This window comes from Epinephelus lanceolatus, chromosome 21, assembly GCF_041903045.1.
Source record: "Epinephelus lanceolatus isolate andai-2023 chromosome 21, ASM4190304v1, whole genome shotgun sequence".
NCBI classification, from domain to species: domain Eukaryota; kingdom Metazoa; phylum Chordata; class Actinopteri; order Perciformes; family Serranidae; genus Epinephelus; species Epinephelus lanceolatus.
The window spans coordinates 13606300-13633849 of NC_135754.1; the positions used below are offsets into that span (position 1 = coordinate 13606300).

General features: G+C 41.1%; 3 protein-coding genes and 1 non-coding gene across 4 annotated transcripts; all 4 read left to right on the forward strand.

The window, feature by feature from the left end:
• Nucleotides 1-215: 215 nt before the first annotated feature.
• gspt1 (G1 to S phase transition 1) lies at nt 216-16409 on the forward strand. Its single transcript, XM_033611514.2, has 14 exons — nt 216-545; nt 840-884; nt 4042-4311; nt 4403-4436; nt 4944-5021; nt 5238-5418; nt 5728-5882; nt 6718-6858; nt 10698-10791; nt 12810-12890; nt 13098-13271; nt 13833-13922; nt 14078-14246; nt 15679-16409. Exons 1-14 carry the CDS (start codon nt 350-352, stop codon nt 15729-15731), a joined length of 1761 nt encoding a protein of 586 aa, XP_033467405.1. The 5' UTR covers nt 216-349; the 3' UTR covers nt 15732-16409.
• A 970-nt stretch (nt 16410-17379) lies between these two features.
• rsl1d1 (ribosomal L1 domain containing 1) lies at nt 17380-22135 on the forward strand. Its single transcript, XM_033612198.2, has 9 exons — nt 17380-17498; nt 17776-17915; nt 18014-18152; nt 19136-19284; nt 19445-19546; nt 19954-20047; nt 20158-20283; nt 20368-20517; nt 20874-22135. The coding sequence occupies exons 1-9, from the start codon at nt 17460-17462 to the stop codon at nt 21012-21014; spliced, it is 1080 nt and encodes a 359-aa protein (XP_033468089.1). The 5' UTR covers nt 17380-17459; the 3' UTR covers nt 21015-22135.
• On the forward strand, nt 19694-19825 carry LOC117247741 (small nucleolar RNA SNORA55). Its single transcript, XR_004500849.1, has one exon. It is a non-coding gene; the product is annotated as a small nucleolar RNA SNORA55 (small nucleolar RNA).
• A 1741-nt stretch (nt 22136-23876) lies between the features above and the next one.
• On the forward strand, nt 23877-26936 carry LOC117247064 (transmembrane protein 238-like). Its single transcript, XM_078163235.1, has one exon. The coding sequence runs from the start codon at nt 24667-24669 to the stop codon at nt 25159-25161; it is 495 nt and encodes a 164-aa protein (XP_078019361.1). The 5' UTR covers nt 23877-24666; the 3' UTR covers nt 25162-26936.
• Nucleotides 26937-27550: the final 614 nt, after the last annotated feature.

Genomic DNA, 27550 nt, shown 5'->3' on the forward strand with positions numbered 1-27550 from the left:
ATATATTGTTATGTACTTTTTTTTACAGTTTATAATTCCGGAGATTGCTCAGACTACCCACAGATAAGAGACATGTAAAGTTGGTGTTAACATGTTGGTACAGTGAGCAGGAGTCCGGTGCTGGCCCCTAGCGGTGCTTGCGGGACGTGCGGCGGCTGTACAGCACTTCTCGTCGGCTACGGGATCCATATGCTTGCGAAAGCAAGGCTTAACAAAGCAATGGGAACTTCACCAAACGTGCTGCTAAGAGTCTAAAACACACCAGCAACTCAACGCGTTTTAACGGAACCTTACAAACCATCCACCTTCCCCGGTAGTGGAGAGCTTGTCAACTCTAGAAAAAGGTGCGATGGACCCGAGAGACACAGCCCCGGATTCGTGGGAGCTGGAGGAGGATGCCGAGGCCCCGGCTGCCGCGGCGGAGCTCCCCACCGCCTTCGCCGCCCTCAACGTCAACGCCAAGCCGTTTGTCCCCAACGTTAATGCCCCGGTGTTTGTACCGAGCTTCCTTCAAGCCAGCGCCGTGGAAATGCCGGCCTCAGACGGTACGTGAATGCCAGACAGCTGGCTGGAAGTTAGCTTAACTTGCTAGCTTGACTGCTAATCCAGCTAAGTTAGCCTTGCTCAGTGTAACTCGATGTGCTCAGTCCAGCCTGTGCCACAGTGATCGCATTTCCACTAACTAATCAACAAGTCGGCTTCAGTGTTAGTCATGTGTTGTGACGGTGTAGTAGCAGATTTATAACGCAGTAACTGTCACAACGAGACGTTAAGCCTGACAATCATTGTCTAATAAATATTTATGGAAGTTTGACATGCTTTGCTTTCTTTCCTCAAAGGTGCCCCTGACCCAGTGGCCAGCATGGAGGTGGCAGAAACAGCTGGTATGCACCCACATCGTACACCTCGCACCACATCTAAAAGTTCATCAGTTACAGCTCTGCCTGTCAGGCCGGTTGTTACCACAGGATAGGTGTGGTTACAGGCTCAGGTGTGCACTTTTACCTGCTGCCAGATTTGAAATCAGACCAAGCCTCATGCAGACCAGGAAAGCTTGGATGCTCACTTTTGAGCCCCTTCTTGTAGGTTCACTTACTGAGCCATATTTGGATTGCTGGCATTGGTAAACTCATGTGCATGGGCCTACGTATAATATGATGCAACCTCACTTGTCCATGCCCGAAATAGACATCCCATTGGCCCACACTGTGGTGTGTCAAGCGCGGCATGTCCGAGGTCTCTGTCTGCTGAGTGTCAAACCAATTTGCATTTGTGCCATTCCTTCAGTCACTACTTGCTGACTAGTTTTAATTTGCGCGAATCAGGTTCAGTCACATTTTGACCCCTGGATGCTGTATGCCTCTTCTCAGGTTACAGAGAACTGGTGGTGTTTTTGTTTTTTAATAGAGTGGCTGAGCACTGCAGCTATAGCAGAGTGAGTGACACAGGGAGGCCAAAAAAAAGAGATCAGATGCTATGTATATTTATTAGACAGAGAGAATGATGAGATACCTTTCCTTTTCACATTTCCCACAGACATATTCATGGAGATGCTTATTCTAATACTTGCCTTGTCAGATTTCTCTGAGCGTGTCTGAGAGAAAAATTCTAATTACAGCACGATGAGACTGTCGACAAAGTCAAGGCATGGATGGTGCTCTGAGTTGCCAGCAGCAATATCTCACAGGCTGGTTATAAACGAGGAGGGTTGAGAAGAAAATAGGCTTTGTACATGACTGCTGGGCTGCATAATTTCATAGTTACGGAAATGGGAGGCTTATTTGTGTGTTGCCATGGGAAGATGCTCCTTCTGCAGAGCTCAGCAGATTTCAGCGTACTCTCGTTACAGTTTTTTCTTTTGTTTTGTTATTTGTTCAGTAGAACATTGCACTGATTGTGCTTCTAACGAGTTGGACAGGACTAATGAATGATTAACTGCAGACCACAGTGAAGTCTTGCAACTCTTTATAGAATACCAGCAAAGGCAAATAACTTTTATGAGCGTCTGCTATCCTTGAGGTCTTTCATATATGTAGACAGCTTCAACTATAGTTGTTGCACCGAGAAATTTTATAGTTTTTGCTGCAGTTAGATTTTTGAAAAATAATTATTCTATTAGATGTATATATATATATTTTTTTTTTTTTAGCATTTTTGCTTATTTTTTAAAAGTGTGAGAGAAACAGGAAAGATAGGGGATGTGATGACATGCAGCAAAGAGCCTGGTATGGACTTGAACCTGGGCCACTGTGGTAAGTTCTCAGCCTCACTGATAAGTGCTCCACCTGAGGTCTGTACTGCAAAGCAGGATTTGGAGTTAGCGAGGTAACTTAACAGAGTTAACTCTGGGTTTTCAGTACTACAAGGCTGGTTCTCTTTTGTACCGGGATAAATCGCTTTGGTAACATGCTGAACAGCTAACAGCTCCAGAGCAGGTTATGTTCAGAGTATCTGATCACAGCCTGTCAACACCCAACAACCTCTGACCAATCAGATCACTGAAGAAAAGAGTATCCATGGATAAACGTCCAAAGTCTCATGTAAAAAAGAGGAGCCTATATGTTGCTATAGGTCAGGAGAATCATTTCATTGTTTCAGGGCTCTATTTCTACTGGCTTCAAAACAGAACTTCTAACAAACACAAAGATCATTTACAGCGCTAAACACATGATTTTAGCTGTATTTCAACTTGTGCAAAGTTTAGTCTACAGTGGTAGTGTTGAGACTTTGCACTCTGATTCCATCACTGCAGCTCAAAATAACATGAGACACCTGTGTGATGAGAATTAGGGAAAAAAAGATTAGATTTCATTAGAAACAGAAGCAGTCTTTTAGTAGTAGTTTCATCATCTTCCAACTAAATAGCAAAACATATGTCACATATAGCCTAGTGATACCTACACGTAATTTAAGTCTCAGCCGACAGTGTATTTTTGGATAGTATTCAAAATATTTCTACGTTTTCCGTTATAAGATTACAGAGTATTATTTACATCCCATGCCACTGACATCTTACTGTCTCACAGTCCCGGAAACTTTTGGTACCGAAGTAGCCGACTTCATTCATGGTTCTGATGATGTTGCTCATAATTAACATCCCCGCCTCTTTCACATGTACAGTACATGCTTGTGGTTGGATAGGAAGACCCAGAGTTGACTGAACTAACTGATAACCAGCCTTGTAATACCGGCTTTCCAGACAGCCAGTGTTAGGATTAGTCAAGCTAGATAACGAAAAGATATCCTGCTTTTTTAATACAGGCCTCTGGTGAACTACAGGGGCGCCCATAGAATAAAAGTTTAAGATTAGAAATGACCCGAAAAGGTCTGTTCAGTCTTAAAAACATCCACGCAAGGACACAACCAACAGTTGACCTTGTGGTTGACAACCAAAGAGAGATTGTGCAGCTGTTGTGACAGTGAACACATGTATTTCTCTGACAGATTGGATGTTTAAATTACAGTTTATTCCACATAAAAGGGCCCAAGCTGACCAGCAGCCTTGAACCCAGAACTTTGTTGTTGTGCAGCAATAGTGCTAACTGCTGCACCACAGCATAGCACGTGAATGTAAATTCAGTCAGAGATAAAATTACAACAACATAAAATGACATAACTGGATGCACAATACAAACTAAACATATTGTCTAAAATAGAGCAGGTGAATGATAATGGTGTAGGAGATGCAAGGGAATAAAGTGACTTCACTCAGTGCAGTTTTGTCTTTGAAGTTGGATTTGTTCCTGCATGTGTTTGATGTGTGCAAAAGCGGCTCTTGTTCCAAATTTTTGTGCAAATGTGGTAAAAGGATTAAAGTTTGGTATAAACATAAAACTGGCAGAAACGTCGCAGCTTGAGTGAATTCCAGGATTCAGAATCAATCAGGATTTATTCGCCATCAGTCTGCAGGTTTTCATTCCAGCCAAAAAGATGTTATAATATTAAATAGTTCCTCCGTAGCATCTAGACATTACAGAGGAATACCAGGTGTGTGTATATATATATATATATATATATATATATATGTTTGTTTGGTTTCAGCTCCGGTGGAGAATGGAGGCACAGATGCAGACATGACCACAGAGGAAGAGACGTGGGAGCAGAAGGAGGAGCCAGGGGGAGGAGGAGGAGGCGGAGGACAGGAGGACCTGGGCTCAGGAGGAGCCTGTGAGGAGGGCGCTGCGAGGAATGAGGATGAGGAGATGATGATGGAGGAGGAAGAAGAGGAGATGCCCATGCCTAAAGTGGCTCCGGCACCACCAGATGCCCCCAAGAAAGAACATGTGAACGTGGTCTTTATCGGTCACGTGGGTGCGTCCCATTTGTATCTATATGTATATTAATTTATCTGAGGAAGACTGTAGAAACTTTCATTTATCTTCTGAATGTTTTTGTCTGTCAGATGCTGGTAAATCAACTATTGGAGGACAGATCATGTGAGTAATACTTTTTTAATGTTATGTGTCGTCTGATCACAATGCTGCAGGGCTGCTCAATATTTTTTTATGGTTGCGTAACGTATTTGTTCTTGCATATTTCCTATTTCAATTTTCTTTAATTTCTCTATGCCTGCATACAGTATAAAAGCAACTGAAAAGTGTCCCCTCGAAATAAAGTATTTCTGATTTCTGAATAGTTAAAAAATATCTATTATTTTTCTTAAATGCCGTGAAGTGTGACTAATTTTCCCATTTTATGGAAAACTGCGTCCAGACTTAGAAAATTAAAACAAACAAACAAACAAAACAGTCCAGTGTTTATTGATGCCACGGTGGCTGTTAGCTATTGCGCAACATTTTGCCTCTTACACAACAGTTGTTTTTCTTCAGTTTCAGCCTCAGTTTCATTTTTGCCTCCATAATGCCACAGGTATAATAAAGACAACATCATTTCCATGACCCCCTGCTTCTCACCTTTCTATTTTCTTTTTCCCCCCTTTGTAGGTACTTAACTGGAATGGTGGACAAGCGAACCCTGGAAAAATATGAAAGAGAAGCAAAAGAAAAAAATAGGGAGACATGGTGAGAAAAACATGTTAATGAAAGCTCTCAGAAGCACCAAATCTGACCCACCATATTTTGTTATTTTGCATGTTTTATTCAGCATCAACATGGTGTTCAGGATGAATAATTCAAGCAAATATTGCCCAACAACAGCCGTGGTTGGCACAGCAGTTTTAAATGCTCATAAAACAGTTTTGTAAAACATAAATGAATAAATAAACGTGGGGGTTGCAGGTACCTGTCGTGGGCTCTGGACACAAACCAGGAGGAGAGAGACAAGGGAAAGACGGTGGAGGTCGGGAGGGCTTACTTTGAAACTGAGAAAAAACACTTCACCATCCTGGACGCCCCCGGACACAAGAGCTTTGTTCCCAACATGATTGGTGGAGCTTCACAAGCCGACCTGGCAGTCCTGGTGAGATAAACAAACACGCCTATCCTAACATTCACCAACCTTAAACCTTGGACACACAGAGATTAAATCCTGTAAATCCACTGGTAAATGATTTCACTGGTGTTTCACCACAGGAAAAAAAAAAAAAGTATTTACGCATATCCACGGAAACGTCTCAATTCGCCTCTGCAGCAAAATCCTTTTTCCACTGTCCATCTTTATTATAGTTTACAAATAAGGTCACAGAATTTATTTAAAGAAGACGACACTTTTAAATGTCATGGAACCGTAACTGTGGAATTATTTACCTCCCTTATTGGTTTGTATCAGGTAATTTCAGCGAGGAAGGGTGAGTTTGAGACCGGCTTTGAGAAGGGTGGACAGACGCGGGAACACGCCATGCTGGCTAAAACAGCAGGAGTCAAGCATCTCATTGTCCTGGTCAACAAGATGGATGACCCCACCGTCAACTGGAGCCTAGAAAGGTGAACAGGAATCGGGTTAAGATAGATATGATGTGTTTGTGTTGGCTTAAAGGGGCACACCACCTAAATTAAGAATTCCAATAGCCTAGGATTTATGAACATGAGCGTCTCTCTCAAAGCCAGAAACCAGAGATATATGTCTCAAACTTGTGAGATGTCAGCTCCAGATTTTATACCCTATGACATTACAAAACCCAGGATGACAACCCAGAAACGTTCAGTTTACTGTCATAAAGGGAGTAAAGAAACCAGAAAATATTCACACCTAGAAAGCTGGAATCAGAGAATAGTTACTTTTTCCCTTAAAACATCACTCAAACCAGTTAATAGATTATCATATTCATTGGCTATTAATTTAATGGTTGACGACTAATCGATTAAGTTATGATAGAACTTTAATTATCCTGATGAAAATTGCTCTGCAGCAGTTGCAATACAAAGTTGGTGGAGTGCAGATACAAAGAGTACAAAATGAAAGGACTAAAATAACATAAAATGCAAATTTAAAGCAAATTTAAAATTGAATTTAAAGTGAAATATATTGCAAATATAGCAGGTGGTGTCAGTCTGTTGCTGAAGGTATTCCTGTGCATGAGCAGTACGATGGAAACGATGGTGTGATGGAAAGTGTGAGAATCATTATCCATGATGCTTCAAATATTTGTCACGGCTCCAGTTGGCACCGAAACACTTTCCATCATTTAATTATTAGCATTGGCTTTTATTCAGATGGTCCGTTAATAGCTCCTATCTGACGTCTTCTTTTGTAAAAACCCATGGTGTTATGTTTCTCATATTGTAGTAAATAATCACATATTTCATTACTTTCCTGCAGGTATGAAGAGTGTAAGGAGAAGCTGGTTCCATTTCTAAAGAAAGTGGGCTTCAACCCCAAGAAGGACATCCACTTTATGCCTTGCTCCGGACTCACAGGTGCCAACCTCAAGGACCCCGTGCCCGAGTGCCCCTGGTACACGTAAGTGCAGTTGGTGGGATGGTTTGTTAGTACAGTGTGAACTTTTGTTGGGTTGTCTGGTTCACAGGAGGAATTTTAAATACACAATCATCCTCTTAAGCCTGTATTTACCACTGGCTGAACCCAGCTACACACACTCGATTCACCTGAACAATGATGCTTTGTCACATGTTCACAAAGTAGTCATAGAACCAGGGATCAAAATTAGCAGTCGCTAGTCGCCAGAGGCGACTAATTTTAACCCTTTGTCCAGTAAATGAAGTCACCTAACCAGCCACTCTGGCGAGTGAAAAAAATAGGGCCAAACTACTGTTATTGTTGTTTCTCCCGCCCCTGGCTGTGTGTAGGCTACGTGATGTCATTGGTTGCGCGCCGGTGTCGTACAACAGATCTTCAAGCCCACAACATGCCGCAAAGTGGGAGCTAGAATGTGAGCGTGCAGTTGGAGATTCAGGGTCCACCATTTCCACGCCCTAGAAAGGCTGATAAGGGGGTGCTGTGGCCGTGCTGCGGCCGTGCTGCCTGCTCTCTCCGGTTTTACGCCAGGCTCGGCTCGTTTCAAAGACTCCTTGCAAAGCACTCCAGCGACCGGATCTTTGCTCTCAAACCACAAAAAAAGATGTGATGGCACAACAGTCTCCTTCAGTAGGCTACATTATTCTATGCTTTCTTTTGATTTTCACATTGGCTAGTCATCCTGTTTAATTTGTCTTCTGATTAAATCGGAACCGTTGAAACAAGTTGTAGGAAGACTCTGCAAGTAATTGGTTGCTGGCAGACACTCTGTGCTGCAATAAAATGGTTAATCAGCAGTGCCGTGCACTGTAGAGCCGATGCACTGCTGGTTCTGCCGGCCTGAATAGAATATAATGTCTACTGTTGTATACAGCATTTATAGACTGAGCTGGGTAGTGATGCGCAAGTCAACCCGTAACCCGTGGGACCCGCAAATGGACCTGTGGGTCGTTCAGCAGTGATCGTCTGTTAAATCTGTAAATGATATATGACATTATTGGCTATTACTGTCATGGCATCCAAAGGTACTGATGCATTGAGCAGGTGACAGTCCGCGGCCGTTTTCAAAACACACTTGTGTCACGTACTCTAAAAGAAACTTGTTGAAACTTTAAACAATAATTTATTGTACAAAACGGGGGAAACAAACGTTGACAAAAACAGTTCCATAATTCATATTAAATTCAAAAGATAATGAAAAAACAGCTACAAGTTAGAGGGAATAGTGATAAAGTGGTAAAACTTGGCATTGATCCACAGCCTCAGACGGATGCGCTCAAGCCTGCCGTGTGCACAAGCTCAGTTGGTAGGCTATACTTTATTTTCACATTTTTAACAATGCAATTTCAAAGTTTTGATTTTTATTAATAACCTACATTTACCAACAACAAAAGACTACATTTAGCACCAGAAAAATATGTAAAAAAAAATAAAATAAAATAATAATAATAAAAAGGTAAATAAAAAAACGAATATCGAATACCAAATTTTCATAACGAATACCTACCCATAGAAACGAATATTCGAATATCCGAATATTTGGGTACAGCTCTAGAAATAACTGACCAAAAATATTGAAATTTTTCACAATATTGTGATTTATTGAGATGCGCCAGTATATAACAATGAGTTGATACATTTAATGTAAAGCTTATTAAGCAAAGTATGTTTTAATAAAGTATTTTAAACAATCAAATTTGACTCATTCCTTATTTCCACACAAAATTATGCTAATATTGTATTTTGAGAATTGCTTGAGTTTATTATAGTAATAACACATTGAAAATATACCAAAATGCTATTTATGATTTTTGGCTAGTGAAAACTTTTTTTTGGCCAGTAGATTTTTAAAGCTTACTAGCCACTTGGCTAGTAAGCCAAAAAGTTAAGTTTGAACCCTGCATAGAACATTTTCACAGCTCAGTACTCACATGAATTTATAAAGACACGATGATACATTGAATAAAAAAAGAGACCCGCCAGCTGCTTCTGTTCCTTTAATGCTGCATCAGTACTACCTTTATTTTCTGGCACAGTTTTACGTTTCCCAGAGGTGATCAGAGAGCTCTGGTATGCAGCGCTGACACAATGTTGATTCATTCATTTTTATAATGGAACATTTTTTTTTTCCCCGAAAGGTTGCAGCTCTATACTGTAGACTGTAGAATAAGGCCCTGATCAGACAGTGTGTGTTTTAGTTATGGTTTTCAATGAGGGTGAAACCCTTTGCTCGCTCCTTTTGCGTTGCTGAGTGCCTTGTGTTTTTCCCCTCTATGTGCCTTTAGCTTTTGCAGGAACGCGCTAAACGGTTCGAGTTTAAAAAAAATCAACTCAGAGTGAAAAAGCGCCCAATGTCATTGGGCCTCATTCACCAGTATCTTAGCAAAAAAAGTCTACATCTGATTAATGACATGTTCTTAAACCTGCGTTCTTATAATGATGAATCTCCTTGTCAGTTTAAGGCATGTGTCGACGCTAATTAGCATCGTTAAACACCCTGCAAATAGCCACAAAAAGGGCATGAGCCTGCAGGGCTGTGTGCACACAGGGAGACTAAAGATGAGCAAAGTTGAGAGAATAATGCCCAAACAAAAGTCTGAAGGGAGTGGAGCATTGCACTCCCAACATTTAAAAAAAACAACAACAAAAAAACAAGTTTTGAAGTTGAGGTACTTCTTCGGAAAGTGAACACAAAACGATATGTCACATGAAGTAGTGTCAGGGGTCAATAAAAAATAACAAAATAAGATGTATGTGATGTTAAAGATTCATGTTAATCAATCACCCGACCCCCAAGCTCCAAACTTAATGCAGTTTCGTAGCACAATTGTCAGGACAAACGACTAAGACGCTGTCCAAGCTCTGTGTGTGTGTGTGTGTGTGTGTGCGTGTGCGTGTGTGTGTGTGTGTATTTAGAGAGAGACAGAGAGAGGGGGAGAGAAGGTGAAGGTGGACTATTTCACACAGTATTTCTGTAAGGTAGTAATAACCTACTTTTCATCACTTTTTTTCCTGCCCATCCGGACTGCCAGTAATATTTGCCTCCACAGAAAACAGCAAGCACTGGGGTGTCGGTGGCTTAGTGGTAGAGTAGGCGCCCCATATACAAGGCTGTTGCCGCAGCGGCCCGGGTTCGACTTCAGCCTGTGGCCCTTTGAGGCATGTCACTCCCTCCCTCCCTCTCTCTCTCTCTCCCCCCCTTTCACACTTGTCTGTCCTATCCATTAAAGGCTAAAAATGCCCCAAGAAATATCTTTAAAAAAACGGCAAACATATTGATTTATTGATTTCTTGGTGACCACGTTTGACAACAGCAAAACTATATCATAACATCCGTTTACAAACTCTAACACAAGTCACACAATATAATCCAAGTATCATTTATCCAGTTGTATGCCCAGCACTTAGCAAATATATGCATTTTCTCTAACAAAAAACCTCTCTTTATTTCAATGTGCAGTGTGTAGGATTTAGTGACATCTAGTGGTGAGGTTGCAGAACTGAAAATTCTCCTGTGTACCAAGTGTGAAGGAGAACTACTTTGGCTTATGTGCAAACACAAATGCCCTGATCTAGAGCCAGTGTTTTATTTATCTGTTATGGGCTACTGTAGAGCAACATGCTTCAGATATGATACACAGCTGTGGTCTGATCAAAATCTGAATTTAAAAATCTGCTAGTATGCACTTGATTTATGAGTCATAGGCTGTCACAGATCACATCGTAGGCCATGGTAGGACATGGCACTCATGGAGACTGAGTTCTGAGTTTCTGACCCCAAAATAAATTTTTTTTTACAAATGGTGATTTTTGTTCTTTTCCAGGGGTCTGCCATTTATTGCCCATCTGGACAGTTTGCCAAACTTCACCAGATCCAGCGATGGACCAGTCAGACTACCTATTGTCGACAAGTACAAGGTGAGCAGCTGGAGGCCGTCTCTTTCAAAGAGAGAGAAACAAATCTGTGGCAGCTTGTCTTCTCCCTGTCCTCAGCAGATGAGTGGGTGTCAAGATTTCTTTTGGTTTTCGTTCGCTTGGCCAAAATCTTTTTATGTTCCCTCTCCAGTTTGTCGTTCTGCTTCCTCTTTGGTGATTTTTCAAGTGCACACCAACATGCTTACACACACACATACTGCAGCCTCTGCGTAGTCATTGCTCTTTAAGATAATTCAGCTTCTTGGCACTTCCCTCAGTTTGGATGTTGAAAGCATTTCAGCACATACTGTAAGTGTTGGTGGGACTGAGTTATTTTGGAGCTTTCTCATTTGTCCATACATTAATCATCTTTCCGTTCTTCATGAATTATCTTTTCTTTTTGTCCTCTTGTCTTCAAGATGTTTAAATGCTCCTCTCTCCCTGTGATTGCAAAGAGACTTATATCGTGGTTAAAAGATTAAGTAGTCCCAACTTGAGTTCCCCTGATGTACAGGGATTATAGTTCAGTTAATTGTCTGCATATGAATGGACAAGCCAAGACTTTCATATAGCAAGCTTTCTGCAGATCCACGCAGCGGTGGATAAAACAATTACCCTCATTATTTTGTGAGGAATATTGGACGTAATGATTGTCAAGCATGATCATTAATGGTCCAGTGTGTAGGGTTTAGTGGCAACAAGCAGTGAGGGTGCAGAACGAAAACTTTTCCCATGTGTCAAGTTTGTAGAAGAACTACAGTGGCCAACACAGAAAGCACCCTATCTGGAGCCAGTGTTTGATTTGTCCATTCTGGGCTACTGTAGAAACAACATGGCGTATTTCATGTAGGTAGAAACGGCTTGGAAAATATGCTTTGCTGCTTTCTTTACCAAGAGCTTGATGGAAGAATTGATAGCACTCTCGTCTGTCATTTAAATATAAAGCTATCTCAATTAGCTCAGCTTAGCACGAAGTCTGGAAAGAAGGGAAACAGCTGGCCTGGCTCTGGCCAAAAGTACAGGTAGTGAGCTTTAGAGGTGCTAGTAGGCAGATTTTTCTTAAATTTAGTCTGTCTTCTCATCAAACTTTCAACAACAAAGTGGATAAGCCCATTTCCCCAAAGAGAGGCTTGTAGGGGATTCACATCCAAATTTGCACGTTTTTGAAACTATGTGTTAGGTCTTAGTTCCTGAAATCGTGTGGGAGTTTTTATGAGCTTGGATAAATTCACAGACTCCTCCAATGTTCTGGACTGCTACATACACTTCAGTACAAAAAAAAAATGGGCCAATTAAATAGCTGTTGCTAGGTAAATGGAACTGAGATGAGATATACAGTAAGACACATACCTGATTTTAGCATTGCATTTATCTTGGATTTGCACCGTACTGTCATCTTAGGCTTTTATATAGTTGCCCTCTTTGTATTTGCACTCTTCCCACTTTGCATTGCAATTGCTGCACAGCGTTTTTCCTCAGGATAAAGAAAGTTTTATTTCATCTTAAATACTGTTTAGTGGGCAGTTGTGCGAGAAAGCAAAAGAATAGTTGCTTTCATATTGTAGGTCAACAGGATATCATCAGTATTATTATTTATCTTCAGCCTGCTAATATTTGCCTGCTGGTATGTGAAAACCACCTACCTCCAAAATGCCAGGTTTGCATGAGTTAAGGGACCCTGTTTTTAGCTTTACATGACTACAATGAGTTGAAGAAGTTTGTACATTTTTCAATCCAATACATGGTTTTTATTGAACAGTGACAATATGTTGTATTTTCCCGAGTTCAATAGGTGTAGCTGTAATGTTATACTGTATTGACTCAGGACAGGTATCATGGTCCACACTCATAAAACAGGTTTTGACACATTCCTACATTACATAAAGGCTTTACAAAACATTTGAAGGTCAAGATTAATAACTTTTGATCAGCCAGTGATTCTGAAAGTTAAGACTAACACACATCAGAAGTTATTTATGACTTGCACTCTGACCCTTCTCAATGTGTGTGTGTGCTTGCAGGACATGGGCACAGTTATCCTCGGGAAGCTGGAGTCTGGATCCATCAGTAAAGCCCAGCAGTTGGTCATGATGCCGAACAGGGTGGGCTCTCCTCCGTATTACTTTCCTCCTTCTCACAAGGGACCAAGAAACCTACCAGAAATAACTTCAAGGCCTCATTCTTGTATTAAATTTACTGCAGCCTAGATGGAAAAATGATATAGTTTCACTTCTAACACCAGCCATATATAGCAATAATGTGTTTATTTGAAGTGTATACTAATAAGAGTGTGTCTCTGTGTGTTGCAGCACACAGTGGAGGTATTGAGCTTGCTGAGCGACGATGTGGAGACAGACGATGCAAGTCCTGGGGAGAACCTGAAGTTGAGGCTGAAGGGCATCGAGGAGGAAGAAATCCTCCCCGGTTTTATCCTCTGTAGCCCTGACAACCTCTGCCACTCCGGCCGCACCTTTGACGCACAGGTACACTGACACCAGATGATCAAAGTCACTGCATGCTGGCATCTGTGTCCTCACTGTACATCTGACTTTCAGGGTCGTTACTTGCGGGGAGAGACTGAATCAAGAGATTCAGGTTGGGGCTTGATTCACTCTCATTTATTCCATCTGATGCCAACAGATAGACTCCCAGATAGACTCTCCACCACACCACTCAAACAAACAAAAAAAACAGGTGTAGGTGGGAAGGCTATGCTGAAAGCCGATTCATTTTAAAGCCACACGTTTATGCAGAGCCACTGTTAAAAGCCCAGTTAGCAGCAGCACTTAGCTGCTTGTTTGATGCAGAACATTATCATTATTTGATTTATTGTTCGGTGTTTAGAGCAAGTGTTCTGAGCCAGAGTGCCCAATGGTTGGGAATGAGGCATTTAAATGACTGATGCTTGCTGATTTTATCTGTGAGAGACACATTTTAAAGCCATTTAGCACTGGGCAGCTTGTTTTTAAATATAAAAATGTGGAGACTATAGATAAGGAACTAATATATCCAGCTCTGTTTCAACTCTGTATGCATTTTTTCAGATCGTCATCATTGAGCACAAATCAATCATTTGTCCTGGTTACAATGCAGTCCTTCACATCCACACCTGCATTGAAGAAGTGCAAATCTCAGTAAGTTACCTGTCCGACTTCCCAAGCTGTAGCTGAAACATTTTACAGTATCAGAGTGTGTTTCTTGTTATCTATTTTATTTGCCTAGCCAGTGGTTTTTTATGGCCTCCTGGCCTTACTGGACTGTAGTTCAACTCTTTAAATCCTGACCGCAGGCCTTAATCTGTCTGGTGGACAAGAAGACGGGGGAGAAAAGCAAAACACGACCACGCTTTGTTAAGCAGGACCAGGTGTGTATCGCCAGGCTCCGGGCAGCTGGAGTCATCTGCTTAGAGACCTTCAAAGACTTCCCTCAGATGGGACGATTCACACTGCGAGACGAAGGTAAGGACACTGTGGGTGTGTTTGTAAGACAGTTTGAGGATGTTTAATGTAAAGGGTAAGTTTAATATTTTTTTAACCTGGATCATATTTTCCCATGTTTTTGTGTGTAAGGGTCTAATGTGAACAGCATTTTAAAGTTGGTTCATTATTGAGGGAAACAGGCTGCAATGTAAACACGATTGTTCCCACTGTCTATTTAAAATGCTTGTTTTGCCACTGACAGGCTCAGATTATTATTTTAGGTGTCTGACAACTTAGGACCAAGCAGCCATTGGTCAGTGTCAGGCTGTCAATGACCATCTGTTGCCCTAGTTTTTGTAGTGTATCTCATACCGTTGGCACTAGTTGGCCCTCATTAGCTTTTTTTGGCCGAATCAGCAAGTTGAATTAGTGTTGGAGATGGTGGAGCCCATTTTAATGACAAATACAGACGAACATCACCTGCTGGTATGGAGAGATTGTTCCTCTCTCGCAGGTGTAGAATGTATGCGGTAGTTGGCTGTGGACTTACGGTGTGTTCAAGCTCAACTTTTAAGCCGAGACACAGGTGACATGAGGCGACGCAACAGTTGGCCTTCATTGCAGGTAGTTCTGTGAGGTTGGTCTGGCATGTCTGGGCCTTTATGTACAGGATCCCTACAGAGACAGATCTTTTTGTTAAAGAGCAAGGTTCTTTTTAACCAGAAACAGCCCTGAAATTGTTATCACCAAACTCACCAGACTCCATTTAAATAAACAGTAATTTTATCCGTGTAAAACACACTTCATTCAAAGTCGACAGAAACAAAGTAGAACATACAAAACCATCTTGCTTCATCTCCCCACCTTTTCAACTGTCACTAACTCTGGTTTGGTTGAAATAAATCCGTAATTTACCCAGTTAGGTGTGAAGATATGCTGCATTTATATACGCTAAAATTACTGTTTATTAAAATGGAGTCTGGTGGGTTTGACAGTGGCAATTTCTTGGTTATTATTTGTTAAACAAAAGGATCTTACTCTTTAACAAATAGGTCTATCTCTGTAGGGATCCTTTCCATAATGTTGTTTAAACACTACAAATAACCTGAGCCTGTCAGTGACAAAAACAAGCACTTTTAGTGGATGTAAATTGATGGAAGTGTTTACGTGGCAACCCGTTTCACCGCTGCTGGCTGCAGCAGTCTCGATCAATGCCGAACCATTTTTAAAAAATTGTTGTTCCCATTACTCCTTTAGACACAAAAACATAGGAAAATGGGCTCCTGGTTAAAAAATACAAAGTTAGAGTTTAAGCTAATAGATTTTTCACAATTTGCTTACAGACACAGACGTTACAGCAGAGATAATAAATCATGATTCTACTTGCTTCTTTTCACATCTGACTTGTTTCTCCAGTGAGTCTTGAATCCCCATTTTGTCCCTCACTTCTCCTCATACACTCCTCCACCAGGCAAAACTATCGCCATTGGCAAAGTGCTGAAGCTGGTGCCAGAAAAGGACTAAATGCAACAGTGGCAGCATGCATGGAGTTCTTCCACCTGTTACCAGAGGAGACACGCTGCTAGAGCCGACCCAAACAGCTACTCTCTCTTTACACACAACTATGCTGAAGAGAAGAACAATGACAACAAGGAGCGAAGAAGGAGAATAAAATTGCGTCACATGAAGAAAACAAGACTGAATCAGTTTTTATGATGAACAATATGAAATGAGAGACCAAGTCCAGTGTGTCAGCTTTCTCATATTGAGAGCTCAGCTATGCCACTAATGTAGCTACATGCCCCCATTCAGTACTCCCACGGCTAACCGTGCAGTCGGCCGGCCACGCCATTTGTTTTTAGAATGGAGATGGATGCAGTGTAACTGAGTTTGGGGAAGAAAAAGACAAAAACTATAGAATGATGATTTCATATCCTGCAAAAGACCAGAGTTAGCCTGTAATTATAATTTGCAAAGTACATCTCCCTTTTTAAAGAGCGGGATTAAGAATCCAGCGGACATTCTATTTGGTTTCGAGGATTGCTGTACCAAAATTTTTAGTTTGGTCTCTCTCCACATGGGATGGTTTAATTGGATTGAGCTCAAATACTACTCTGATGAGCCATGGATAAACACACTCACACAGACAGACACACACAGCTGTTACATAATCTAAAGTGAAAATAAATGATCAAGCTGCAACAGAAAGGTGTATTTGTTTTCCTTTAAGTAAGTATTCCAGTTCGGGATGGCAAATGAACCTGACATTTCCTTTTGAATATTAGTAGCATAATTTATGCATTTTTATATAGTACAATTTGATGTATTGCCATCATCTAAAACACTGCTATTTTTACCCTTTCGGGCTGCCATACATTTGTAATTTACTTTAGTATTTTATATATAAAAAAAAAAACAACTTTCAGTGCAGATACTTCCATAGTAAGACTGCAATACTTGTATCTAGTATTTTAACTTAGATTTAAAATCTTCTTGTCTTCAATATGGTCTTTAGTAGGCCAGCCATTAGAAAATGTTGGCAGGAAGTGCAGTATTTTCCAAGGTGAGCCCCTCTTCCACACCCACACCCATATCACTTTGCAAAATGCTGTACTTCCTGCAATTATATTCCAATTAATCATATTTCCACATGTGCTTTTTGGCTGAGAAAGTGAACGCCAATGAAAAGTAAAATCAAACTGAAGAAATAAATGCAAGGTATTAAATCATAAGATCAAATCATGACTGAAAAAATGCTACTTTGATAAAATAATGGTCAAAATATGTGCAGACATAAAACAGTGTAAAGAGCATGTGGCTGTCAGCTCTCAGTTTTCCAGTCACAATGCCCAATTTATGTAATTGCAAGACTTTTTAGGGACTCCAGTATATAGACATAATTTTGAAAAATGGCAATGCTTCTTTTCCTTTGCCAAAATTTAGCTTAACTTTGGAAGCGGAGTATCAGATGGCACAATGAAATGTGTTTTAATTATAGAATTATATATATATTTATTATGTTAATTACAGACAAATTATAAGTGATTTCGGACAGCAAGTAAATTGTTTTACTTGATCTAATTCGTAGGACAGCCATAGACCTTTTCATGGGCCCCCACTTGGGCTCTTGAGGCAACTTTTCTTTACTCTTGCTGTGTTCAGACTTGTCATACAAATAAAGGTCTCTTGAAGTGTGACGTAAGTACACCGACTGCGCATGCGTGTCTACCGTTCGCACGTGAAGCAGACAGCATGGCAGATACAACACCGGTTGTCTTAGACCGAGCACAGGTAAACGTTTATTTTTTGCTACTTTACGTTTAACTCTTTGTAAATATCATGCCGGTTAATAAAAGTTTACGTTACTGTGATAAAAGATATTGTCATGAATCCGCAGCAGCTGTAACGTAGCTAGCATTAGCTAGTCTGTTTGCTAGCTGACTGGATTAGCACCGAAGCTAATTCCGAGTGACACTCAACAAGTCCTTATGACGAGAACTTTGGAAGAAACTGAAGTGTGTCGGTTTGTTTACAGAGTATTTTATAACTCTGTTTATGTGTGTGTCAGGTGAAAAAGGCCGTCCAGGCTCTGCAGGCTTTCCTGAAAACTAAGTCCACCAGTGATGCCCTGTTTCTGGAAGACGCTCAACCGATCAGCCTGCTCTTCACCCTCTGGATGGTCCCGAGGGAGGCACAGTCCATCCGCATGTGAGTCCACCACACAGAAACATAAACCTGCCTTCATGCCTGACCTGTAGCTCACCTGAACCGGCTATATTGATATGTATGTCTCATTCCACCTTCAGTCCCTTGCCCCATGGCCAGCGGCCTGACACAGACGAGGTCTGCCTCTTCACCAGAGATGAGCCCAAAATGACCTCAGACCAGACCCAGAGGTTTTACAAGAAGCTGCTGGAGGAGAAGGGAGTGAAAAACATCACTGAGGTATCTATCAGAGTTCTTATGGACAACTGACAGCTGCTGATGTGGTCATTATTGCATGAGTGGTTATAGACAAACACAAATGCACTCAAACCAAAAAACCACCAGTGTTTTACTAGCCAGCACTGACTACATAAGGACCTCCTATTGATGGCAGACACAATCATGATTTGTTAAGATTCAAGATTCAAGATTAACTTTATTGTCTCACAAAGTGAGAAATTTGTTCTGGGCCGTTCGCCCATGCTGCAGCCACAACACAGAACATACAATACAATACAACACAATACCAAACATACAATAGATATGCACATTCCATATCATACAAGGTGCCAAAAAGTGCAAGAAACATGGTGAATTAAGAAATGAATAAATAAAAGAATGAATAAATAACACCTAATAGGGCTAATAAAATGCTAAAATTGTAATAAGTAAAAAATACTAACCTGTGCGAAACAAACAAACGCAAGTCATCTGAGCTCTGGTCTTATCTGACCTTGTTTACCAGCTTTATTGACACAGGAACAAACGAGTTTTTAAATCTGTCCAGTCTGCAGTGAGGAACTCTAAACCTTCTACCAGATGGTAGCAGCTCATACTCGCCATGCATGATGTGTGATGGATTGCAGATAATTTTATTTGCTTGTTGCAGAGTGGCCTGTTCATAAATACTCTGAATGGAGAAGTGCTCTTTAACACCAATAATTTTTCCAGCAGCATGAATTAGCCGAAACAGTTTGTTCTTTAGCTGTACAGAGAGGAAAAGTACCAATTAATAATTAAAGGATCAACATTAAAATCATTTAATCTACTAATTAAAAGATGTGGCTGCAACGTATTAAAAGCTGAACTAAAACCAACCAATAAAAGACGTGCAAATGAGCTAGAATCCTCCAAGTGCTTATTGATAAGATGGGTCACAGCTAAAATGGCATCTTCAGTACTTTTGTTGCACTTGTAAGCAAACATCCCTGTCTCCGGATCAGATCATCCCATACTCGGTCCTGAGGACGGAGTACAAACCGTATGAAGCCAAGCGCCGTCTGCTGGGGAACTTTGATGTGTTCCTTTCTGACGACCGCATCCGCCGCCGGCTGCCATCCCACCTCGGAAAACATTTCTACGAGAGGAAAAAGTAAGACCTTTTCTTAGTGCTGTCAGAGTTTAACCTTCAATTCCTCTGTATCTTCAAAATAATAACACAGCTAACATGTCTGTTGGGTGTTGACCAAACCAACGCTGAGGTATTCCCAGCTGCCATAGATGCATCGTCACCTCATTTCTGTCTTCCCCAGGGAGCCGCTGTCTGTGAACCTGCAGAGCAAACATCTGGCCAGAGACATCCAGAGAGTCATCCAGGGCACCTACTTGAAGGTCACCAACAAGGGCTGCTGCTGGTGAGATTTGCTCCGCTACTCTTTGTGTTCCTAATCAAATCTTTATTCTGCTTTATGATAACATACTGTCTTAACTGTTGCTTCAGCGAGACTTCAAACAATTTCAGTTTCACAGAAGTTTTTATGCCTTGTGATGTCAAAAGAATAGCACCTCTTAGCAACCCTGTCGATTCTGTGAAGTGTTTGATACGGGCATGTGCTGGTGCCATAGAGATTCAATGTAAATCCAGATGGACCTCCTCTCGCTGTGGAGCCTGTCTCTACAACCTTGATACACAATGTATAATGTTCACATGAAATACTACAACACCTGTTTTTACACCACTTGTACTGGTGCTTTTTACAATGTCACCTTAGAGTTTTATTGGGTAACCCTGCATTATCTTTATGATTGGCCCGTATCGTAGCATGGCACGTATTGCCCACGCTGGCATGACCGCAGATGAGGTGACAGAAAACATCGAGGCTGCTGTCCAAACAGTGGTGGCCAAACTACGCACGGTGAGTCTCGCTGTCTTGTGTTTTCATTAGAGGTGGTTTAGGCAAAGATTAATTCATGGACTGGGCTGCCATTTCCTGATTATGTATGATATTTGCATGGCTATTAACAGAAAGGACCAGTGATGAAGCTCATCCACATAAAGAGTCAGACATCAGTGGCCCTGCCCATCTTCACCTCAGACCTGAACCAGCTGAGTGAGCTGGAGAAGATAAAGGAACTGGCTCGCAAGAAAAGGGTGAGAACAAGTTCATCTTGTGTTTGTGTCACAGTTATAGAAATGATGTGTACAATAACCAGCTCATGTGTTTGTGGATCACAGGGTGGCAAAGACAAAAAGGAGGCAGAGAAGAACGAGACAGAGAACATAAAGCAAACCGATGCCACCAGTGAGGGAAAGGAGGAAGAAGAGGAGGAAGAAATCCCACAGCTGGTTCCCATGGCAACACCCATTAAAAAGCCTAAACTGGAGGTCAGTGCTACTCACAGCTGCTAGATTTGAATACCTAAACTAATTTGAATATATCGACCGACTCTAGAGTGTAATGGTACACAAGTCAAAGTTTGGTACAGTGGGAAAAACACAAATGCATTATGAACAGTTACTTTTCATTTCTTTTGAGGTAACATTTCACTCCCTGTTAACGTTTAGAAATTATTTTCATTATAAAAATTAAGAACATTAAGAACATGTGGCTATGCGCACCAGACCATGACTCACGTTCCCTGACTTTTACATACAGTTACAGAAACCGTCACAGCCCTGATTACACTGTACTGTTTTAATTTAGAAGACTGTAGACCCTCAGTGCCTTTCTTTGTTTGTAGAAGCCATCTAAAGAGAAGCAGCTGGAGAAGGCACCCAAACCTGCTGTAGCAAGGAAGGAAGGAAAAGCACCAAACAAAAAGACCAAGACAGCCGGCAAGACCGACTCCAAAGCAAAAAGAAAAGTGCCTAAAGTGAAATGATTCTCAGCAGAGCATCTTTGCACATTACCCTCTCAACATGGACATTTTACACAGTACACAGCACCGGATCGTTCAGAGAATGGTCAATATGTTCAGTCTGTTTTGTCTGTATTTTTGCTTTTTATGAAGCAGATTATAAACTTTGTTACCTGAAATTATCTTTGGCTATGCTGTGTTCTCTAAATGCTTTGTAACAACAGGCCTTTTTCACAGGTGGAACTAATGTTGTGAACTCGGGCTCTGTTGAGTGTATCAATAAGCCATGCCAGTGAGCCATCATACACAGAGGCCCTGAAACAAGTGAAGCTTAAATGGAGGGCAGCCATTATTAATATTTTTAATTACTAGAGGTGGAGTAAAAATATCTATTCTTAGATGCATCACTATTGATGCAGAAATGTCAATAACAAAAAATTAAAAAACTCTGTGTAAATTGTGATTGCCTGTGACAGTTTTATAAGACCTGGATGTTCCCCAAGGCTGAACCAGTTGGAAGGTGAAATTTACTGGACCTAAATATGGTTATCGTGTTTACATTCTAAGCAAGGCTACTTTAGGACTTAAGTTTTGGTGAGGATGGCTGAGTGTGAACAGCCACAAACTGATACAATCTGACCCGCACCCTCTGGCTTAAAAGGGACCTACACCCACTTTCAAAGTTCATTCATGTTATTCTTGTGATCTAAGACGGTCCAAACACATTAATAACTCCCAAATCACTCCCAAAAGTGATGTCATATGGTATAAAGTCTGGAGCTGCTCCATTGACAATGAATGGTAAGATGTTCTTGATGACACTGAGAGCACCCAGGGGAATGTTCTGAGTATATGGGTACATTTTCTATCTTACAACTGAGAACACTACGACAGAATAAAGCTCATTTGGGTGTGAAAAAATAAAACAAATGTTATGTGGGTCCACAAAATCAGTCTCCCATTCATTTTCTACAGAGCAGCTCCAGACTTGCTGGATAACATCGCAAGTTTGAGACGTATGTAGTGGAATGTTCAATTTAAGTCGTGTTCCCTTTTTAAAAGCCAGCAAATGGAGGCATTTAACTTGTATAAAGTCTCATCTGTATGTTACTACTACTGTATTAATTAAAGATAATGGAAGGAAATTCTTGTTTAATTATGGATCATTACATATCCGCTGTTTGAAAAGTAGCTTGTAGTCACACCGAGGAAAACTAAATCTTGTATAGGATCAATAATTTTGATACATAAATAATTTGTAACCACAGCATAGCCCTTTGCATCAGAATCAAATCATGAGGTGCCTAGATTTTCCCACCCATATAAAGTATTCTTGTGGTTTTCCTGCTATGTCAAAATGTCTATGAATCACACCTTGTCAATGTGGTGATTTATGAGCTACTTCGGTTACTATTTACTGAATGGGATGTTCCAAATGCTGGGAATTTAGGTGTTATTCTTGATATGACAGAAAAATACTACTCCTTAACATTTTGGCTTTTTGACCTTTTATTTTAAAGCACCAGTTCTCAACATGGGAGTGTCATGAGGGTGTCACAAGGCTTTCTTGATTTTACAGGGTGTTAGAAGACTTTTTAAAAATATAAAAATAGGCCTACATCTCAGCATTTCATTTATTTCTGTGAGGAAAACTAAATCAAATTGTTTTTAAACTTAAGTTATTCAAGATACAAACTTAAAATCTCACAGGATAGGGGCACAGTAAAGACCTGAACATCCTCATAATCAAAGAGAAAGAATTGTATAAAAAGTTCTTAAAATATCAGGAAATCTGATGTGATATTCACAGGAAGTAATCTGCTCAAAATTTATTCTAATTGCTTGTTTTACACAAACTTCCTGCAGCTACTGCGTTTACTATTTGAGTTGATCAATCAGCTGTTCTGTACTGTTACTGTTATACATTGAATACAGTATAAATTTTCATAAAATATGTCACTTATGGTTTGTAAGTTTACTCAATGACAGAAAAGGGGTCCCTCAAGGAAAAGGTTGTTTTACACTGTTTTAGGGTATTTGTACCTATCAGATGATGCTTAGGAGAAGTCATTCTTGTCAGGATGAAAGAGATAATACAGATATATTTAATCATCCCTGATTCATGCAAAGTTTGAGTAACACCCAGTATGTTATGGATCCTCCTAGTATGAATCATGAACATCATGATTTTGCAGAATGACTCACTGATCATAAATAGAATAATGACATTTTCAGCGTTTGCGACTAAATGATTTTCAATCTACTTTAGGTTTTTAAAAAACAGTACAGTAAACTCTACACCTTCAACACTTGGTTTCAACTCAGCAGTGCTTCATTTTAAGATCTTATCCAAGAGCATCACCATCAGGCAGCACAGAAAATTATATTGTTTCACACGCTTAATAAATATGGACTGTTTAAACACCTTCTGTGTGCCTAAAGTGCACCAGCCTCAAGGCCTGTTTGCTCTTGGTGTATTTAGCCATCAGAGCTGTGCATGTATAGCTGCCAGCTGTATCAAATGACATGCCTATTGTTAATGAGAGTATACTCCGGCTTGTTCAGCTGCTGCCTGCTACTCACATGGCACATCCCTTACAGTATGAGGCTCTGCATCTTCACGACTCCTTCGTGTCCTCGAGACGCCAAACATACATCCTACACACAAGCTGATCTGAAAAATTAAGATAGGAATTTATCTGTAGACGATATATTTGTTTTGGAGATATAATGCAACAAGATGGTCACTGAGTGGCCAGCCAATCGGTGGTGATGATTTGGTTGTCAACAGGTGGGCTGAGTCTGTCTTTTGCATCCAAGCCCTCCCTCTGCTGTGTGGGTGTGGTGGGCCATCTGGAATTACAGTGTTCACGGGTTACTGGGCAGGAGAATGAGAGATGCATCATGCGGACACTCTCGTTGATCATACAGAGGATATAGCTCCTGCATATGAGTGTTGGGAGGCGGCTGCATTGATTTCGACAGGGACTGGCTGAGCAGACGGGACGAGCTGAGGGAGAGCTATGGATGTTCAGCGTCTGGTGTTTGCATTATTCATGTGTTAAAGGTTCTCAGAGGGGAGAGACAGAGCGGGAACAGACATTGTTCTGTGAAGCATCCATGGAAGCAATTGGAGAAACTTCATTTCCAGATGACTCTGGGAGCCAAAGCCTGTGTCCAGACCCTCACGCAGGCGCTGCTGTGGCCCCGGGCTGGGCCCACCTCCACAAACCCATCATTGTGATGGTGATGGGATCTCTGATGTGCGCTGCAGGCGGACTCCTCTTCCTCCTCCAGTCATTAGGGGTGATTGAGTCATCCAGCTCCGTGGCCTCGGCCTGCCTGTCCATAGGTCTGATGTTCGTCGTGATGGGGCTTGTTTGGATCCCCATACTGAAGGAGAAGCAGAGGCGGAAGTGGTACAGCCAGGGGGCTCGAATAGAAGTGACTCTATAATGTGGAAGTGGTTGTTTTTGTCAGTGATGATGCAACTTCTTTTGAAACATCCAGTGCAGTCACAGAGCTGGTGTGGTTCTTGCTGATAACCGCTTGCGTACATTGCACTTTGACCACTGCAGGTTATTTCATGTTGAGTCAATGAGGATTGCACTTCACTGTCCTACTGATACACATCTGGACTAACTTCTGTCTTGTTTGGAGGATCTTCACTTGCACCATGTCCACATCTGTACAGGTAGAGCCAGTCATGGAGAGAAGGTATGAAGGAGTCGGCCGCTGCAAGTGCTCGTTCTGGTTCGCAGTGGCCCACGACATACTCGGTGTCTTCATCATGATGGTGGGAGTGTTCGGAGGGCTGGTTATCCACGATCTGTTCATCTACGCGGGGGCTATCATCATCTTCCTCAGCCTGATCTGGTGGGTGTTCTGGTACTCCGGGAACATCGACGTGCCACCTGAAGAGCTGGAGGATGATGTGGGCCTGATCAAGCTGAAGAACCGCGGACTCAGCCGGGTGGTGAGGCGCGTGTCCGACCGCCTCTCCAGCAGGATCAGGAACTCTTTCAGAAGGAGCGGCCCATCCATCAAAGCAGACCCCGCAGTCAACAACAGACCTTCAAACACTGGTTCAGAGGTGCCACTCTCCACTATCTATGACACCACCATGGCCTCCTCATCTAAAGAACTTGTCAGAGAGACATTGTCAATATGAACTACCCCATTACAGACTGTAAATGACACACAGAGACACTGAACCTGAACTTATTTGTTTCCTTTGCTTGTCAGTTTGAAAGGGATTTTGTGTTTGTTCTGCTAACACACACTAGTAATCATTAGACAGCATTTAAGTCTTGCCTAGATAGCATCCACATGTTCTTATCTCGTTGATAAGATGTAAACTTTGCACACCATAACAGTGTTGCAGATGGCTCTGATTTACAGCATGTTCATCAGTCACTAGTCTGTCATCGTAAAGTCATGTGTGGTTGATTCAGAGACCTTACAGAGAAGGGATGTAGTAACTGTAAATAGAAAAAAAGGTTGTAACAAGAGATTTGTTACGATGAGACTGACTCTTATTTGGATAATGTGTGACCTGAATACTTTTTTTTGTACTAGGACAGCAGTGGAAATTAACCAAAAGCAGCAAGTTTACTTATTTATTTCATGTATAACATTAAACTGAAACCTTATAATTTTTGTTGTATCACATGCCAAATAGATAAAGTACAGCTCAGTTTCAAAATTCAACCACTAGATGTCGTCTGTCACTAGCTTCACTCCCTTAGGTTTCCATTCTCTCCCAAACAATTTTGTGTTATGAATGAATATGTGAATATATTTGAGTACTGTGCAGGTACATTTCCTGCTTTTGCAAGGCAAAGTGAAAACAGCTCCTCAGTTATAACCTGTGCACACACACCAATTTGTGTCCAGGAGAAGTCCAAAATAAACATGTTTTCCCTCTTCCCTGTAGTGCTATTTATCAGTCTAGATTGTTTTGGTGTGAATTGCTGAATGTTGGAGATATCGGCCATAGAGATGTCTGCCTTCTCTTAAATATAATGGAACTAGATGGCACTTAGCTTGTGGTGCTCAAAGCTCCAAGCAGTTTTATGTGGGAACTATTTTCTTTCTACCTAACTACACCTGCTAACTGTATCACTGTGCAGAAGGAAGCGTGCATCTACTCATGGATGAGAGGCTCATGCTTGTTAAAGCGTGAGATGTAAACATTAATAGCATCCTCCTCAACTGAGGTGTAATGTTAGCTAGCTCAGTGGTGCTAGGTGAGCTAGCAGTAGATGCACGCTTCCTTCTGTGCAGTGACATGGTTGGTGGATCAAGTTCAATAGAAGGAAAGTAGTTCCTACATGAAACTGCTCACAACAAGGTCTGTGGATTATCTTGAGTAACTGGGTCATAATTTATGGGAAGAGACATTGCTGTTGAGTTTTACAAATGTATTTTTTGTGCTTCAAGAGAAGGCAGACATCTCTACGGCTAATATCTCCAACATTCGGCAAGTCACAGCAAAACAATCAAGATTGATAAATAACACTACAGGTAAGAGTAAAAAGGTGTATTTTTGATTTGGGGGTGAACTGTCCCTTTAAATAATGTTGCCACGCTTCTGTATAGTTAAAAAAAATACACGTTTGGGGCTGTGGCAACACCACCTATCTATGAAATATTTGACTAGCCATCAAAAAAGAAGTAAAATGTTTTGATGATGTAAGTTTCTCCCAGATTTTATTTAGTCATTAAACTGTCTCATAGCCAACTCTGCTGCCAGGAGTATAATTCTGTCGGAGGAACACTACATCCCTTTATGTACTAAATATAATGAATTCTCTAAAACATTTCTTGCTTGCTACCCATGCTTGGTTGCTAAAATTTTTTTATAGGATACACTGGAAGAAGTGATGTAAACAATTGTTCTTTATCAAGTAGTGTGAAATAAAGAGAGAAGTGATTCTTTCTTCATCTTCTGGTTCAGCCAGTGCTTTAACATGTGTATTTGTACAGCTGAAATCACATACACTGGTTCAATTTGCTTCAAAAGCCCAAAACAGCCTTGTATGTGCGTTCAATGTGTAAATCCCTTGTCATGAACATGACAGAAGTGACCATGTAAAAGCAAAGCACAGCTTGCATGAAAATATTGAATCACAGACTAAACGTGCCCAATCGCTTCAAAATACACAATTCAAGTGTCCAAACTGTAGCATTTAAGTAAAACAGAGACAATCTCATAAACCAGCTCTGGTCTGAGAGTATCGTTTGATTGTCATCCTCCAATAAAACTGCAACACACATACATAGGCGATACACAGACACTAAAACCTTAGATAAGATATGACCAAAGTGATCAGATTACAGATTAAAAGAGTACTGTGTAAGATTTAGTGGCATCTAGTGGTAAGGACTGCAAATTGCAACCAATTGAAACTTCTCTCAAGTGCCACTTCTTGTGACTTCAGGGTTATAATTCCTTCAGTGTTAATTGTTCTTGATGTTTTTACTGGGAGCCCAATCAGCAGAGGTGTCTACCTCTCCTAAACAATGGACCAGGTGATTTAAACCGGTAGAAACGCTAA